The following is a 19,194-nucleotide window of genomic DNA, read 5'->3' on the forward strand; positions in this document are numbered from 1 at the left end:
GCCCTGGCGTGACACCGCCCAGCATTGTGAGTCAACCATACAGTGCCATGGCACTGAACAGCCTCAGGCCTGGCGACCCTGCTTCCCTGGGGACACGCGGGGTCTTCTGCGTCGGACTGGAAGGGACCTCGAGAGGTCGTGTAGTCCAGTCCCCTGCACTCATGGCAGGACTAAGTATTATGTGCTTCAGCCCGTCTGGGGTTCTCAGTGACCGAAGGGGCTGCATGCACGTGCCCGGCACTAGACACAACCGCCACTCCACGGATGCCTCCTGGAAATTCCTGGGATCTCAGAGAAGGGGCTAATAAGAGAAGCAGAAAGTAAAGCTGGGTGTACCGAGAGCTGGTCCTGCGGGGTCAGTCTTCCCATTTGGATCAATCCCTCGAAGGATTCCACCTGGATAGGAGGAATAAGGCATTAACTAACGTCCCATGGAGCTGACCTACAGGAAGGTAATTCTAATGGTCAATGGTTACAGCATTACAATAGAGCTTAACCTCTTATACCTGCCCCTCCTCTTCCTCACGGTTCCTTTCTTGTCCCCCATCCCTTGCTGGATTCTCCCCCAGAACTGACAAATTCAGCACACCCATTCCCCAAATACGAGTGGGTTTCGTTCCACACACCGTACTTTGCTCGCTCTGGACCCCACTTGCCTGCATCCCAAATTTCCTTGCCTGACCCGCCAAAGTCTGTGTCAGGGGATCCTCCGGAAATGGTCTCTCCGTAGAGGTGCAGGTGTCAACCCCAGCCAAGCCGGTGAGTGCAGAATGAGCTGGAAAGGATGGAGCCTGGTCTCCTGGTGCTGATGATGGCCCTGGAAGGGAAGACCAATGTAAGAAGATCCCAGCTGTGTCATCTCCCCTCTCTAGGTGACACCAGGACTAAGGGACCACCTCCATCCTAAGCACTACGGCAGGGACAAGCCACAGTCTCCAGATCTGACTCCAGAGCAGTGAAATCAAATACGTTCAGCTCACTCTCAGCAGCTCCCAATGAGTCAGAGAGCCCAGGTGAGAAGCATCTGGGTTTCAGTCTCTGGTGCATGTGCCAATCGGCAGATGGAATTCCTTGCGAATGAGCATCTGCCTTGGCCACGGGGCTGCACCAGGATGAACAATCAGCCCTGCTCGGCTCTCTTTGCTTCTCCCACGGCCACTGAGAAGATGGTGGGGGATACTGAGAGCTTGTACAAATGGTGCCAACTACATTGAGGTCACTGGCATTGTGGCCGCTTGTGCCAGTGATGAATTGGGACTCAGGCCAACACTGGACCACATCCTTCCCTTACAGAGACACGCAGGGACTGCACATGGGCAGCACGGATGCAGCTGCAACCACTGGGCAGGTGATGACAAGATGCTGCATGAGAGGGGTCCCAGCAATGGTGGGCAGTACAGGCACGGGGTAGGGAGGGGCGCAAGATGAATGGATCCTGCACACCAGAACGAGCAGCGTCTGCCAGAGCACAGTACCCCTACCACCATGTTGGAGTCCTGGGAGCTGGAGCATAGGCTAGCGATGATGGACAGTATATCCAGCTGCTGGTGGGTGGCATGCATCCAGATTCCTCTGCTGGCATTTGGTCTGGAGCTGTTCCCATCCGTGCTGCCCCAGTTGTGAACAGCTGGAGAACAGCAGGAGTAAGGGAGCAGCTTATTGCCAGGCAGGAAGGACGGGGGCGGCAGAACGAGAGGAAAAGCAGCTGCATCAACAGACTCTCCAGTGCCTCAAACCCACCTTCATCCAGACCTGCTGGCAGGGCTGGAGCTGGGTTGGTGCTGAACTCTGCTGTCCGGGTCTGTGGGATGCTGAAAGCCATGACCTTGGAGCCATGGGCCACGGTCCCCATGTGAACGCTGTGGCTGGGCTTTGGCGGGTCGGCGTACAAGCTCACCTGAGGGGTGGGGAGAAAGCAGAGCAGAGAATTCTGGTCAATTCTGACACTGACCCTCAGCATCCAGAGGATCAGGCTTTCAGATACCAACTGATTCAGCTGGACAGCTTGTGGGAAGCACCAGCTCTTTGTGTTGCTTTAGCCTGGGGGATATTCTTACATGCTGGCCTTGGGGTATGCTCTGCACTGCCGTAAAGGAGCTCCGGCTCCCATTCCCTGCTCTGATCTCCCACTGCCCAAGCGGGGAGAGGCTGAGAGCACCATGCACAGAGAGGGCTCATCTCGGGGGGTGTCTGTGACGTTGCACCACATAACACTTTATAGAAATATGCTTATGAACGTAAATATGACATAACTGGAATATGTTTTATGCTACATATGCCATGTAACGTATCTTTGCAAAGGTTATTTTCTACTGCATGTATTCAGCCTATTCGTATGCATGTAGCATTTTTATATCTGAAGTTATGAGCGTTGGCTCTGGGCTTGTATTTAAAGCGTTTGCTGTAGAGAGCACCTAAGGCAGATTTGGTCAACATTGTATGAAGGGGTTATTCAAGTAAATGGAAGTACTTGGCTAACAATGGACCTTAATAGACACCAATCCACATCTGAGCTTTCCTGGGAACATGCGGGTTAACATGTGGGAAATGGCTCGGCCTGTAGAGAACTGAGTCATGCATGGACATGTGACTTGCCCATGTGACTCCGAAACTCCATCTTGTAGCTGTGATTCTACACAGGGGGAGAGAGAGGCTATATAAGCCCCTGAAAATCCCTCCATTTTGTCTTCAGCTGTCTAAAGAGATAGCCTCTCCACCCCAAAGAGATGTCTGAAAGAAACTGGAACAAAGGACAGGAACTACAGGGAGTGTGAGTGATTGCTGGACCCAGACTAGGAGGAAGTCCAGTCTGTAAAAGAAGCAAATTGGAACATCTCCGAGGGTGAGATTTACCTGCATTTAAGTTTCTTACTGTATTAGGCTTAGGCTTGCGCGTTTTCTTTTATTTTGCTTGGTAATTCACTTTGTTCCGTCTGTTATTACTTGGAACCACTTAAATCCTACTTCTTGTATTTAATAAAATCACTTTTTACTTATTAATTAACCCAGAGCAAGTATTAATACCTGGGGGAGCAAACAGCTGTTCATCTCTATCAGTGTTATAGAGGGCAAACAATAGATGAGTTTACCCCGTATAAGCTTTATACAGAGTAAAACAGATTTATTTGGGGTTTGGATCCCATTGGGAACTGGGTGTCTGGGGTTGGAGACAGGAGCACTTCTTAAGCTCTTAAGCCTGCAGCTTTTGGGGGACGTGGTTCAGACCTGGGTCTGTGTTTGTAGCAGGCTAGCGTGTCTGTCATGACCAGGCAGGGCTCTGAAGTCCCAAATGGCCGGGGAAAACGGGCTTAGAGTTGGTCCTAGCACATCAGGTGGCAGTCCAACGGGGTTCCTGTGACCCAGCCTGTCACAGTGTCTAGCAGCACCAGCTGTGGGATTCTGTCACACTAGGAGCCAGCTCCACCACTAACCATTTTGCTGCCCTAAGCTACTGCTCACCCTGTCTCTCACATTGCTAGTGGGGTTTCTGAGGGACTGCAGGAGTCTCACCCAGCCTTCCTGAGCCAGGAGAGCAGAGACTAGTAAACACCAGCTCAGTCTGGCCTTACCACCCCTTATATTGCCCTAGAAGACCTCGATCTCTACTTCAAGGAACAGCAAATGCAGCATATTCCCAGAACATCAGTGCAGGGCTAAGGACTGGGGTAGGTGCATCAGGGTGGATGGGATGGATGGGGACAAGAGTGTAATACAGGACTCAGAAGATATGTATTTACACATACACTCAAATCTATGTGTAGCCCACATGCACACACATATCCACCTTGACAAGTCCATTAAGATTTGGGCACATAAAGCGCTGAAAGCAGAAATCTCTCCCCGAACTATTTGCCAGCCAAACTCTTTCTTTGGCTCCCTTGTTATCCCGGAAGGAGCAACAAGGATACTCATACTAGTTGGCACCAGGATACCCATGTTGGCTGGCAGCGCCTCTCTTTTAAGTTGCACTTCACATCCTCACAATAAAATGCAATCCATTCAGAAACGGTATCATAGCCTCAGCACCAAGGCACTTATCTCTGCCTTCTTCCTCCTGGGCCCCTTTCCCAGCTCTCATCCCTCCTCTGCTGGCAGAGGACGTAGGGGATTATGGAAATCCAGCACCATCTGCTCACTCCCGTGCTGTGAAGCATGGCTCAGAACCCATCTCCTCCTCCCCACGTTAACCAAGATCTGGGAGGAGTTTCCCCCAAAGCTCTTCCTTTCATTCCATTTTTGGTAGCAAATCTCTCCTCATATGACAGGCATTCCTATTCCATACCCCTAACCATTTTTGTTGCCCTTTTCTGAACCTTTTCCAATTCCAATATATCATTTTTGAGATGGGGAGACCACATCTGCACACACTATTCAAGATGTGGGCATACCATTGATTTATATAGATATTTTATGTCTTATTATTTATCCCTTTCTTAATGATTCCCAACATTCTGTTTGCTTTTTTGACTGTCGCTGCACATTGAGTGGATGTTTTCAGAGAACCATCCACGATGACTCCAAGATCTCTTTCTTGAGTGGTAACAGCTAATTTAGACCCCATCATTTTATATGTTTAGTTGGGATTATGTTTTCCAATGTGCATTACTTTGCATTTATCAACACTGAATTTCATCTGCCATTTTGTTGCCCAGTCACCCAGTTTTGTGAGACCCCTTTGTAGCTCTTCGCAGTCTGATTTGGATTGAACTATCTTAAGTAGTTTTGTATCATCTGCAACTTTTGCCACCTCACTGTTTACCCCTTTTTCCAGATCATTTATGAATATGTTGAATAGGACTGGGCCCGGTACAGACCCCTGGGGGACACCACTATTTACCTCTCTCCATTCTGAAAACTGACTATTTATTCCTACCCTTTATTTCCTATCTTTTAACCAGTTCCCAATCCATGAGAGGACCTTCCCTCTTACCCCATGACAACTTACTTTGCTTAAGAGCTTTTGGTGAGGGACCCAGTCAAAGGCTTTCTGAAAAACTAAGTACACTGTATCCACGGGATCCCCCTTGTCCACATGCTTGTTGACCCCCTCAAAGAAATCTAGTAGATTGGTGAGACATGATTTCCCTTTACAAAAACCATGTTGACTCTTCCCCAACAAATCATGTTCATCGACGTGTCTGACAATTCTGTTCTTTACTATAGTTTCAAGCAGTTTGCCCGGTACTGAATTTAGGCCTGTAATTGCCAGGATTGCCTCTGGAGCAATCCTTTTTAAAAAATTGGTGTCACATTAGCTATCCTCCAGTCATCCAGTACAGAAGCTGATTTAAATGATAGGTTACAGACCACAGTTAGCAGTTCTGCAATTTCACATTTGAGTTCCTTCAGAACTCTTGGATGAATGCCATCTGGTCCTGGTGACTTCTCCAGATTTGTCACCTAAAAAGAATGGCTCAGGTTTGGGAAGCTCCCTCACATCCTCAGCCGTGAAGACTGATTCATTTAGTTTCTCCACAATGGCCTTATCGTCCTTGAGTGCGCCTTTAGCATTTCAATCATCCAGTGGCCCAAATGGTTGTTTAGCAGGCTTCTTGCTGCTAATGTATGTTAGGATATAGATATTCAAGCCTGTCTGTAAAGACCTATACTTTAAGAATTTAGGTATATGTTTATCATTAAGCTAGTTATAGAGGTATAAAAGAGAGAATCTGTGTAAGGGCCTCCTCTCACTGTGACAGTCTGAGGCCCTGTTCTTAGGCTAAGGCCTTTGGCTAAGCAACAGAGGCAGCCATAAGCTGGGAAGCGACCGGTCACATCCTCACATTCCAAACTAGTCACATTGAAATAAGGCAATCTGGGGCTGTTGGAAAGGTGATCCGATCTATCACCCCCAGAGAAAGGGAAGAGCCTAGAAGATGTAAAAGGAAATTTAGTTTGGTAGTTTTCTCTCTGGTAAGAACTCAACTTACCAATAGACACAGCTGGGAAACCTTTATGTCTTTATAGATGTAGTTGTGAAATACTCACTTCTGTATTGTTTTGTCATTATAGTTCCCCCTTTACTATTGTTTATTTGCATGGTCTCTGTCTGATTCTGTGATTGTTTCTGTCTGCTGTATAATTTTGCCGGGTGTAAACTAATTAAGGTGGTAGGATATAATTGGTTAGCTAATCATGTTACAATATGTTAGGATTGGTTAGGTAAATTTCAGTAGAATGATTAGTTAAGGTATAGCTAAGAATATTACTATATAAATTTGAGGCAAACAAGAAGTAAGTTGGGATTCGAAAATAAGGAAAAAGGAACTTGGATTTAAGCTTGCTGGAAGGTCACCCCAATAAACATTGAATTGTTTGCACCTTCGGACTTCGGGTATTGTTGCTCTCTGTTTATGCGAGAAGGACCAGGGAAGTGAGAGGGTAAAGGAATAAGGCCCCTAACGATGTACTTAAAATGTTTTTGCTATTACTTTATGAGGCTTTGGCTAGCTGTTCTTGAAATTCTTTTTTGGCCTTCCTAACTATATTTTTACACTTCATTTGCCAGAGTTTATGCTCCTTTCCATTTTCCTTAATAGGATTTAACTTCCACTTTTTAAAGCATGCCTTTTTGCCTCTCACTGCTTCTTGTACTTTGTTTACGTTGTTGGCACTATCTTGGTTCTCTTACTAAGGTTTTTAATTCGGGGTATACATTTACGTTGAGCCTCTATGATGGTGTCTTTAAAAAGTTTCCATGCAGCTTGCAGGTATTTCACTTTGGGCACTATACCTTTGAATTTCTGTTTAACTAACGTCCTCATTTTTGTGTAGTTACCCTTTCTGAAATGAATTGCTCCTGTGGTGGGCTGTTGTGATGTTTTCCCCGCCACAGGGATGTTAAATTTAATTATATTATGGTCACTATTACCAAGCAATTCAGCTATATTCACTTCTGGGACCAGATCCTGTACTTCACTTACGACTAAATGAAGAATTGCCTCTCCTCTGATGGGTTCCAGGACTAGCTGCTGAAAGAAGCCGTCATTTAAGGTGTCAAGAAACTTTATCTCTGCATCCCGTCCTGGAGGTGACATGTACCCAGTCAATAATGGGGATAATTGATGATTGAGTTTTTTATTTTTATAGCCTCTCGAATCTCCCGGAGCATTTCAGTCACTATCACCATCCTGATCAGGTGGTCAGTAGTACATCTCTGCTGCTATATTCTTATTGCTCAGGTATGTAATTACTATCCATAGAGATTCTATGGTACAGCTGTATTGGCCATGGTGAGCAGCTTGCTCGGAACCCGTCGGGCTTCAGCTTCAATTAGCAGCCACCCCGGAACCTGCCCCACAGAGCAGAAATCGATGCATTTCTCTCCATACGGAGTTGGTGGCTAAAGTGCAGTTTACAGGTCAAAACTGCTCCAAGTTCTCCAATGCAGCCCCTGGCTAGTGCGATGGGCAGAGTCCACGAGTTTCAGCAGATGTTTCATTCCCAGCTAGATAGCCTTGTTGCTGGAGAGGTGCATGCTGGGAGTTGGAGCTAGAGATGGGCAAAATTTTTTGCAGCAAATAGTAAATTTGCTGAAAAATGCATGGGGGGGGGGCAGGATTGAAACTATTCGCAAATTCAGGTCAAATTTAACTAATAGTTTGAGCCAAAAAAAAATTCGGAAATGTTTGTGGAAACGAATCGTTCCAACGTTTAGTTTTGAATCAACAATGAAAAGTTTTGTGCACCCTCGATTCATTATTTTTTCTTTGGGTTTTTCATTTCAGTGAGAAAACCTGGAAAAAAAAATCAGTTTTGATTGGAAACTAACCAAATTCTTTTTCTGTATTTTTCGGTTTCGCCCCCAAACAAAAATAATCAATTGTTTGCCCAGCTCTCTCCTCTCCATACGTTTTAGCCATGGAGCGTTGCCTGGAACCAGCAACATGAGAGAGCGGTCACTCAACACACGTCAGACCCGAAGGAGGACGCACAGCACCGAACCTAATTACTGAGGGGAAGAAGAGAGTATACAAGGCGTGGATCTACATGGAAAAGGAATGCATCGTATCCCAGGAGCTCACACAAATACATAACTGCATGTGAATCCTCATACAATTACACATTCACAAAAGCATGCACATGTTCCCCTGGACAGGTCTTTCTGGCTTTGAGAATTATTCATTCAGGAGGCAGGACCAGTACCGTGCGACATAGGTGACACCCCCATAGGACAGGCAGTGGATTACAAAAGGCAAATGTTTTCCAGAACTAGTCACGTTAGGCAGTTTGCGAGCTACCCACTGGCTGGAGAGGGCTGGCTCAGCTCATTCATCAGCTGTACAACCAACGTGTCCGGGGAGAGGACAAACCCAGAGGGGAGGTGAATGTGCTGAATGGATTTGTCCTTGCGAACAGCCAGCTCCGTCGGGTCGGTGCCAGCCAGTTTTATGCCGGAACGCAGCAAGAAACCGGCTCTTGGGAATGGAAACGGAAAGAATTTGTGACTTGTACAGCCAAAAAACATATTTACCGCATTTATTTATAACAGAGACCGGGGGACTTGCATGCACATAGCAAGAGACGTTGCCTGGCTCAGAGTGTACACAATCTAAAGAGACGAGACAGACAAAAGGTGGGAGATTATTATCCGCACTTTAATATGGGAAATCGAGGCAGAGAGAGATAGAAAGTGACCCGCCCCCAGCCACGGGGTGAGCCAGCGTCAGAGCAGGGAATAGAACCTACAGCTCAGCGCCTTACCGACAAGACCATCCTTCTTCCCCAGACTGCCTGTAATTTCAACAGGTGGCTTCTATTCTAATTTGGGACTGACTGGAAGGATTGTTTAGTGCCAGAATGAGACCCGTGGACTGTCACGGTGTTGTGAGCAGAGGGAAGGCACCTGTCCCAAAGCCAGTGGGACAGCCCTGATTCACAGCCTGCAAGACAATTAGAGTCTCGAGTTCACCTGGGAACATGCCTTACCCAACAACACAAGATGATGGAGGGAGGAAGTGCGGGCCAGTGGTTATGACACTAGCAGAGATGCGAGAGAACTAGGTTCAAGTCCCTCCTCCGTTACTGACTCTCCTGTATGACCTTGGGCAAGTCACTTAGCCTCTCTGTGCTCAGTCCCCCATCTGTACAATGGGTAGAACAGCCCTGCCCTACCTCACAGAGGTGTTGTGAGGATAAACACGTTAAAGATTGTGAGGGGCATACTACAGAGAAGGACGGCATGGAAGTACCTAAGATCGATAATGTCAGCGCACTATCGACACCACATCAGCATCAAGATAACACAGTGCGATAACCCGGGACACACAACATTATGCCATTGCTTGGACACAAATACTGCCGGGGCACCGGGTGATGACTGCATCCTGTAATGCACAGTCCAGTGTCCCCCACCCACAAATGCATGATGGCTGCTCTAGGCGATCCATTAGCTGAAGAGAGAAGCCTTCATGCTCTGATGATCAAAGATAAGAACTTGAAACAGAAAGAAAAGAAAAGCGCTCTGGAGATTAGAGAGATACACATTTGATTTGCGGGAAAAGACCCAGGGTGGGGGCCCACGACCAAGACACTTGGTGACCTGCCTGCAAATGCTACGGCACTCCCACCATATAGCCTAAGCTTCCAGCAATTGGAAGTTCCCACCATTCTTACAGAATTTTCTGCCTCTGGAAGCAGAGGGGGGTGTGTGCCTGGGAACATGCATGTTTTTATATATAAATACACACACTAGCTAATCACTTGCAGTGATTCAGAAAGCCTCGGCGGGTGCCAGCAAGACCTTTCGGGCTAATAAAATAGTCACTGACTACGATAAGTCATAGGCTTAAGAGCCTAATTCTTTCTTACTTAAAGACACACTGCAGTGCTCCTCCAAAAGGGGTCCAGAGGGAATGCATAGCAGGTCCTGCTCTCTGTTCGTTTCGGCCAAACCTTCAGTCTTAAGCCGGCTTCCATGTTTGCACCCACGATCAGGGCCTTAGATCTGTTCAGGCATTTATATTACACTCATCCCTGGTGGAGCTGAGACCCCTAGTGATCTACCTGACCTAAAGTGCTGGCCCAAAACACCCCCCCTCTTCACACCCCAATTCTTTTCACCTGCAATTTGTGTGCACAACAAATGGAGGCTAGCATTTGTAAATCTGTCTCTTTCGGTCTTACTTCTAACCAGCAAGCCCTTTCCCTTAAGGGGACTAAGGGACGGCTTCCCCAGAGGAATGAGGGGGCTGGCGGTACTGATCCTATGTAGAATTCTGACAAAGAAGCGATGCTCTCTGCTGGTGATGAGTTCTGGTCTATAATAAAGCTAATGCAACTTTCCCTATATTGAGGGTTAGTCTTTCCGAATGGTTAGAACAAGGAATTGGGAGTCAGGACTCCTGGGTTCTTTCCCAGCTCTGACTGAGCTGTGTAACTTTGGGCAAGTCACTTGGGGCCTGATTTTCAGCAGTGCTGAGCGCCAGCAACTGGATGGAGGGGTGGGGGGGTTCAGCTCTTCTGTAAATCAGGTCCTTCACGTTCTCCGTTCCTCTGTGTGTAGAGTGGGGAGAACCCCTACCTCAAGAGCGGAGGTTTAATGTCTAATTTGAGATCCTCACAGGGTGGGTGCTGAAACAGCGCAAAGCATTATCACAGGCCACTTCACCTTGAGCAGAGCGGAGCTGCTCCTTCATGTTTGTAGCACCAATGGGGGCTACACTTCAGTCCCCCCAGCCCCTGAGTTCACCAATAAGCCTTCCCCGTGTGATGCAGAGGAGAGAGTGCATTGCTGACCAACCGGAAAGCCTGGAGACTCGTGCTGGGTGCCGCCCTGTCGCTTTAAGAGCTGGATGGATTCTTTGGGAAAAAGCGGTTCCACCCCATATCTACAGGCTGCCAAACCCATTATCCTGGGGGGGCCCCCAGGCTGGGCTCCAGACAGGGGAGCCCCAGATGAACAGCTTTTCAGGGGATCAGCCCTCACCCGCACCTGTCTGCCCGCAGGGCCATGGTGCTGAAAGAGGCCCCCTCTCTCCCCAGCCAGCCAGGGCCTGGGAGCGGGTACACGGTGATCCCGCGGCTGTAGTGCAGAGTGACAGCACCCACCTGAGCCCAGGGAGCTCCCGGCATGTGAAATGCTGCACTGAGAGGTGTCACCCCTTGTTGCGTCGCACCGTAGTGCCAAAGGGAGGTGTGCCAGGCAAGCCACGATGATAGCCCCAAGCCCTGCAGGGGAGCATGGGCCTTCACCAGGCCTGAGGGGGCCTTGCAGACAAAGCAGAAGAGGGAGGGATGTACTCTGCTTAGGGATAGTACCCTGCTCCCGCTTCCAAACCCTGTTCACTGATAGACCCTTCACCCCACAGAGGCCCCCACTCTCAGAGGGCATCTCCCCATCACCCCAAGCCTAGCCCGTCACTTGCCCTTCTACCCCCTCATTACCGGACAACGTCCTCTCTAACAAGCCCTGTCCACCCACCACCTCCCTGCACAGTCATGGCTGGGCTCCCCTCCAAGCTGCATTCACAGACGGACTGCCCCCTCTCCAGACACACAGAGCGTCCTCCACGCTGAGCTCCACTCACACCTCTCACCTGTGCCTCCCTCCAAATTCCAGCTCACAGACCGACCCTCCTCACCCAGCCCGCGCCACATCCCAGACAGGCCATCCCCTCTCCGAGCGCATCCGCACAGCCTCTCCCCTCCCCTGGGATGATCACAGCACGCAGATTGCTACCAGCTCTCTCTGCCGCAGCTTTGCTCCCGTCCTGCCGGGCGGGGCGTCCCGCCACACTACCTTCTATGGCGGCACACGGCAAAGAGCGACTGTGGCCCTGGCTGGCGTGTATCTGCGCATGTGTGTAAGGCACTGCATGGGAGGCGAAAAGGGGACCGGTGGCCTCAAAGCTAGGAGGACAGGGTTGCTTGGAGCTAGCCTTTGCTTGGAGCATAGCTGCACCCCAGAATGCCAGGGAGCAGCGAGAGGAAGGATTGCCCAGTGGCTCAGGCACTAGCCTGTGCGACAGACCCAGATCAGGGGGGTACAGGAGTCTGGTGGAAGGCAAATATATTGGCCACTGGACGAACAGGTTTCTGTTCCCTAAGTCACCAGAGCAGGGGCTGCCCTAGAGCAATCGGGAGCCTGCCAGAACCAATTAAGACAGGCAAGCTAATCAAGACACCTGGAGCCAATTAAGAACTTTCTAGATTCAGTTATGGCAGGCAGGCTAATCAGGACACCTGGTTTAAAAAGGACCTCCCATCAGTTAGTACGGGGGCGTGCCAGGAGCAGGGGGTGAGAATGCGTGCTGCAGGAGGAGTGAAGAGTTCAAGCGTGATCAGGCTTCAGGAGGAAGATCCTGCAGTGAGGACAAAGAAGGTGCTGGGGGAAGGCCATGGGGAAGTAGCCCAGGGAGTTGTAGCTGTCACGCAGCTGATAGAGGGAACATTGTGGACAGCTGCTATCCACAGGGCCCTGGGCTGGAACCTGGTGTAGAGGGTGGGCCCGGGTTCCCCCCCATCCCCCCAACTCCTGAACAGACACAGGAGGAGTTGACCTGGTCTGTGAGAAACACCAGAAGGGAAGGTCTAAATCTGAGAGGGATCTGCCCTGTCCCCAACCCACTAGGCAGGACACAGAGACTGCGGGGATTGTTCTCTGTTTCCCCCATGCTGGCCAGTGATGAGGTTAGCTGAGTGGATGGGCAGGTCTGAGCCACTAGCAAGAGTGGCCAAACTGAGAGCTGCCGTGAATCTCTGAGGCAAGCAAATCCACCAATAAGCGCGGGACCCACCGAGGCAGAGGAGGAACTTAGTCACACCTGGGACTTGAGAGATCCAGGTTCAGTTCCGTGCTCTTCTGCCGTGGAAGTTCTGTGGACAGGAGGTCAGACTTGACCGTCACAATTCCGGTCTTGGAATAGTGGGCAAGTCACTATTGAAATTAATGGAGCTGTAACCAGCTGAGGATCTGGTTTTCTGTTCCTCAGTGTCCCATATGTGAAATGGGGACAACCGCACTGGCCTGCTACTCGTGGGTGTTGTGAAGACAAATACATTGAAGAGTGTGAGGTGCTATGGCAGGGGTGGGCAAACTATGGCCCGCAGGCCACCATCTGGCCCATCAGAGCTTTTAATCCGGCCCTCAGCTCCAGCTGGGGAGTGGGGTCGGAGGCTTGCCCTGCTCCGCGTGGCTCCCGGGAAGCATCCGCTATGACCCCCCTCTGGCTCCTACGTAGTAGGTGGAGGCATGGTCAGGCAGCTCTGCACGCTGCCCCGTCTGCAGGTGCCCCGCAGCTCCCATTGGCCGGGAACAGCACCTGCAGATGGGGCAGCATGCAGAGCCATGTGGCCGTGCCTCCACGTAGGAGCCGGATGGGGGAACATACTTCCAGGAGCTGCTTGAGGTAAGCGCTGCCCAGAGCCTGTGCCCCTGAGCCCCTCCCGTGCCCTAATCCCCTACCCCTTCCCTGATCCCCCTTCCATGCTCTGAACCCCTCGATCCCAGCCTGGAGCCCCCTCTTGCATCGCAAACCCCTTATTCCTGGCCCCACCCCAGAGCCCACACCCCCAGCTGGAGCTCTTACACCCCCCCCCCCCCGCCACACACACATCCCAACCCCCTGCCCCAGCCCGAAATCCTCATTTCTGGGACCCCACCAGAGCTTGCACCCCCAGATGGAGCCCTCACCCCCTCCTACACCCCACCCCCCATTTCATGAGCATTCATGGCCTGCCATACAATTTCTATACCCCGATGTGGCCCTCGGGCCAAAAAGTTTGCCCACCCCTGTGCTCCGGTGATGGGGGACAGGGAAGTACTTTAGATAGAGTGAAAGAGCAGGGCTGCACCTGCAGCAGACCATTTGCCTAATCAATGGCAGGAAAGACCGTGTATTACTCATTGGCTCCAGCTACACTCGAAGCAAGGAACCAACTGCAGGGGGCAGCCCCCGTGTCTTAGTGCATCTGCCCACAGCATGCACCTTACAGCTGCGGTTTCACCCGGGCACAACACCACAAGGGGCAGGGTACCGGAGAACCAGCCCTGCCGTCTCTGCGAAGGTTCCCGACCGCAAACTCCTGGGCTAGAATATCGATGGCAAGTGAACATAGCAGAGGCATGCTTCCGACTGCACGTGAATGGACATGGGTGTGTTTTTGCAACAGGCACCCAGCTTCAGTGGCGTCTCTTTTCTGGCCCGACGAGGGCAGCGGGGCTTGGCCTTGAACAGGAAGGGAAGGAGGAGGGGAGATGGGAAGCTTTGCAACATGACATTGCGCCAGATTTCAACTTCCCTTCTCCCGGTGCTGCACTAGCTAAACCGCAGCTCAGGGGCTCCCCAGAAAGAGGAAGGAAGCAAGAGGCAGCGTGCAAGGACGCTGCGAATTCAAAGCTTGGGCCATTAGAAGGGGAGTAGAGATGGGGCTTTTTGCTGGGGGAGCAACTAACCCTCCATGTGCTTGTGTGGTGTCAGACTAACCAGACCCAGGGGTACTGGGATGGAAATCAGACTGCTGCCCTAGCTGAGGTGTGGGTATGAATCCATTCAGCTCAGATGTATATTAACCCTGGAGACAGACCGCCTCATAAGCGGGCAAGCTGAGGGGACAGATTCTGAACCTTAGAGGAAATCCAAGCTTCAACCCGTTACAGGCCACGCTGGCAATTTGGCAGGAGCCCGATCCTCAAAACTGCACCTGAGTTGCATAAACTGGAGCAGCTCAGAGCCACCCTCTCTGGTTTGTGGAGGTACGGCCTGGGAAGGCTAACGATCCCTGCATGCAGCGCCCCTGTTTGCTCCTCGAGCATCTACAAGGGCAAACCTGGCCGGATGAAAAGGGAACCAACCACAGCATCCACCCTGCTCTCAAACCACAAGTGAATCTCTTCAGAAGCTCAGAAGAGCTTGGGTAATTTATTCTGTAATTTCCTGGCTGCCTTGGCCCTTTCTGCTTCTGGCTCGGATCAGGGCTGCCACAATATCATAAAAAGGGCAGGTCTTGAGCAATCTCTGGCCAGAAGGCAGCGTGCTCCAGTGGCTAGAGTGCTGGACTGAGAGGCAAGAGACTGAGGTTCTATTCCCTGCTGTGTGACCATGGGGAGTCACTTCACCTCCCTGTGCTTGGTTTTCCCCAGAGCGAATGATACCTCCCCATCTTAAATATTATTACTATTTTAAAATCTCCCATGCAGCCTGCTCTTGGGAGCCTGCCGGCCCAATGTGTCAGCCCCAAAAGCACATAGGGAGAAACATCTGCAATGAGGGGTGCTTATCCCAATATCTGGCCTGTTTCAGGCTCCCTGGACGTTGTACCTTTGCTCTCAGCCGTAGGCGGTCAATGGTGTTCTCAGCCTCCGCGTACTTGGTCAGCAGTTTGTGGTAGTCCTCCTGGAAGGAGAGGGAGGAGAGCACACGTCAGGGTCATGTAGGGGTGTTACTGTCACTGAGTTTTACATAGCAACATAAATGTCCAGCTGGGGGAGGGTGGAGGCTGAAGGAGCAGTTAGCCACCGGGTATGAAAGTGCCTGGGGCATGTGTACACAGACACACATACACTGCACATGGAAACACTGCAGAAACATATGCCTCAGGTAATAGGGACTTCAGAATTTAGTCTGCAAACCAAGAATCAATACATCAAAAGATTAGTTCCCCCTCTGAACACATGCGCACACGATATTCTACCTGAGCAAGTGACTCTGGTTTCCCTGCTGTTAATCCTAATGCCCTGTCATTAACACCCCATGCAATGATCTGCCCCATGGCAGTGCTGACCGGGATTCCAGAGGGATGAGCATCCCCTGTCAACATGGTCTCCTAGTCCAGAGGCGACACCGTACAGGTGAAGGCTCCAACATTTATTCCCTCCAAGTTCTGCGGCCCCTTTCTGCCCAGCTTCTTGCAGGAGGGAAAAGGGGGGGGGGGCCCTCTGATTTCAAACCTGTGTCGAGATCCCTTGTCTCTCTCCTAATGAGGTTTCCCTGGTTTGGGAGAGGTGGAAGTTACCTGCAGCTGCTTCACCAGCTCCGTGGCTTGCTGCGGGGACCTGAACTCCTCGGGCACCATGGCGGTGGAAGGGGTAGGGTATTTTTGCGGGGATCCCTCCGTGCTGCTCAGCAACACCTCCCGGACGATCTCCGCAGGAGACTTGAAGACCACGGGGCTCGCTGAGCCCCTGGCCCTCATGGGCAGAGTCCTGCCCCGCGGAGGGCGGTAACTCTGATCGTCCTTTGGGAACTTCACCCGCGGCTCCACCTTGGACAAATCCGGCAGCGGGTAGTTGAGCTGGCCTCGCCCGTATCGCGAGGCATCGGCTGCAGCCAGGGATGGCCTGACGGGGCCTGACTTGGGCGAGCCAGACCGTTCTGCCTGCTCCCCGGCATTCCCCTGGGGGCTCAGGGACCTGGACTGCCTGCTAAACTTGGAAGGGAGTGCTGGGGAAATGGCCTTCTTCAGCTTCCGAGCCCTGTCCTGCTGCTGGCTGCCAGCCTGCCGTAGGGAAGGGGAAGTCTTTGTTGCCTGGAGCCTTGAGCTCTCCGAAGGTTGAGACGGAGGCACGGGGCGGTGGTGGGATGCCCTCGCTCCATCAGCGGAGGTAGCCTTGGAGACTATTCGGGGCAGGTCCTCCACGCTCTCAGTATAGGAGGGGTCTGGGAAGGTCTCTGCGTCGATGCTCGGGGCATTCTGAAGGTCTTCCACAGACAGGTGGTGCAGGAGGCTCAGGCTCCAGTGGGGGGAATCGGCCAGCGGGCTCAGATTGGGGCTGTCCAGCTGCCCGCCTGAGGGCGACGAGAACCCCATTTCTGTGGGGAACTCAGGGCTCTCTCTGAGCCGGCTCTGGCTTTCAAAGACATCAGCTCCAGTTCTCTGGCTTGGCTTGGGGGAGCACTCCGGCAGGGTGCTGGAGAGGGGCGGGCTGACGTCTGAGTGTCCCGAAAGCTCCTCTCCGCCATCCGTGGTGAAGCTGAAGGATTTGCCATAGTCCCTGTACAGAGCCTGGGCGTCCCGCAGAGCATCGGGGCTAGCGCTGTACTCTGAGCCATACTGGCCCTCGAAAGAGAGCTCTGGGTAGCCCTCCCCTTCACTCCCTGCCTCCCAGTCCCCCTCCTGTCTCTCCACGTCCCCTGAGCTGGCTCGGTCCTCATCCTCTTCAGTCATGTCTAGCTGCCTGTCTCTCTGTGGGTGCCAGTGGGCTGGGGAGGTTAGGTCCTCCTGTGTCCCATCATGCTCTAGCTCCTCACCATCATCTGGAAAACAAACAACAGTGCTGCCGTCACCAAGTGCTCGATGGTTTTTGTTCATTTGATTTTTGCCCCATGAACTGAACCCCAAAACTGCTCAGGAGAATTGGGTTCTATTCCTGGCCTGCCACTGGCTTGCTGAAGGACGTTGGGCAAGTTACTTCCCTGTCCCATGCCTCAGTTTCCCCATGTGTAAATGGCGGAAATGATACTGACCTCCTTCGTTAAAAGTGCTCTGTAAGAACTAGGTGGGAGTATTATTATTCCTACAAACATGGTTTTTGTTTTGTTTTTTAATAATAATCCATGCTTTTTGCCCCTATATTTTCCTGCTGCAGAGAGTCCCACAGGTCATGTTACTTAGAGAAATAGAGATCACACATACGTAACTGTAATTCTTTCCGGTTCTGCCATTTTAAAATATACTGCCTTTTAATCCTTTCCGAGTGCCCTCTTGTTCCGTTACAAGATGGGAGCAGCCTGAGTGGCTTTCTCCGCACCATGCATACATTTCTAGACCTCCAGCATCTCTCTTTCCTATTCGCCAAGCCAAGCCAACTAGTCCTTGGGTAAAATATTTAAAAGTGCCTTAGCAAGCTAGGTTCATTGACTTCCAGTGAGGCTCCCAAGTGTCCAAGTCACTTTTGAAGATAAGACTCAGGCGCTTTTGAATATTTTACCCTTAATTTTGTCAACCTGGAAAGTCATATGGAAGCTTCCCTTGCCTAGCGGGTCCAATTCTCCTCTCACACCATTTTAACGCTGGTGGAACTCCATCAACTTCAGTGGAGTTTCTCCTGTCCTGCTGGGGTACATCAAGAGTATCAGGACAAACGTCCCCAATCATTTTTATTGTCCCTGCTTTGGGATGTTTCTATTTCTGTTACGGCTTTACGGGGAGATGGCCAACCCTTGAATGCTATCTTCCAGAGTAGGACTTCAGTATATATGCAACACTGAGAATATATTTAGGGGGGTCATCATCTCATTAACCACATGAAGATATTTGCATATTATTCCTTTGCCCTCAATACAGGCTAAGGCTACATCTACCCGGCAGTTGGGAGGCATGGCTGAGCTAGAGGAGATGGAGCTAGTGTACTAAACAGAGAGGTAGCCGCAAGGGCAGCGGGATGGGCTAGTCACCCGAGTACAGTCCCCACCCGGTACTCTAGGTGCATAGTCAGGCGGCCAGTCTGGCCCTCCGCCCATGCAGCTGGATCACAGGTCACCATATGACCTGCAATCACCCTTCCCAACGGCAGTGCAGGCAAACCCTGGATATCTTCTTGACTCTTCCGGCCACCACTGAGCAGATGCCGGCAAGGACAGCTCGGTCTTTTACAACGAAATCCAAACCCACCACTGCATCTGACCAGCCCTTAAGGATTTCTTCCCCGACGCATTACTTTGCCCTGGACGGCCCTAACATTCACCCGCCCCCACCCATTTGCGTGGCTCCTTTTTTCAGCTCCTTCCAGAGTTTCTCACAAAATCTTCCTTCGTCCCAATTCACTGAAATGTTGGTACCATCAGGAAATGTTACTGCTTCCACTGTTCCCTTCCTAGTCCAAGGTCTTAAACTCCTCAGCATTAGCGTGGTTTCCCTTTTAACCGTCATACACACTGACCAGTCCATCCCCGGGAACAATCATCATCCCCAGCCATTGGAATGCAAGGTGCAGAGAGGAAGGGTAATATTTTCTGAAATGCCCAAATGATTTAGGTGCCGATGTTGCAATCTGGGCTCCTTTGTGATTAGGGCCATGTCTATACAGCGAAGAAAAACCCCAGCCAACTTGGGCGCAGGTTGCGGAGCCGTTTCGTTGCTGTGTCGACATCACAGTTCAGGCTGGAGCCCCAGCTCTGGGACCCTCCCACCTCTCAGGGTCCTCGAACCAGCCCGAGCCCAGACATCGACATGGCAGTGAAACAGCCCCACAGCCTCAGCCCCACGAGCCTGAGGTGGCTGGCACAGGCCAGCTGCGGGTGTCTGGTTGCTGTG

The 19,194-nt window shown here is 51.1% G+C and overlaps 1 protein-coding gene across 5 annotated transcripts in view; it reads right to left on the bottom strand.

Moving 5' to 3' along the window:
- The window catches only part of AKNA (AT-hook transcription factor), a 72,149-nt gene that overhangs the window by 24,888 nt on the left and 28,067 nt on the right, over window positions 1–19,194 (bottom strand). For all 5 annotated transcript variants that reach the window (XM_073313990.1, XM_073313988.1, XM_073313985.1 and 2 more), the window contains exons 3-7: window positions 15,955–17,195; window positions 15,261–15,335; window positions 1,741–1,897; window positions 657–817; window positions 337–396 (exon numbers count right to left, since the gene is read on the bottom strand). In XM_073313990.1, the coding sequence (XP_073170091.1) occupies window positions 337–396; window positions 657–817; window positions 1,741–1,897; window positions 15,261–15,335; window positions 15,955–17,195 (1,694 nt within the window). The remainder of the gene's footprint in view (window positions 1–336; window positions 397–656; window positions 818–1,740; window positions 1,898–15,260; window positions 15,336–15,954; window positions 17,196–19,194) is intronic.

The sequence above is a fragment of the Lepidochelys kempii genome, chromosome 16, assembly GCF_965140265.1.
Source record: "Lepidochelys kempii isolate rLepKem1 chromosome 16, rLepKem1.hap2, whole genome shotgun sequence".
Taxonomy (NCBI): Eukaryota; Metazoa; Chordata; order Testudines; family Cheloniidae; genus Lepidochelys; species Lepidochelys kempii.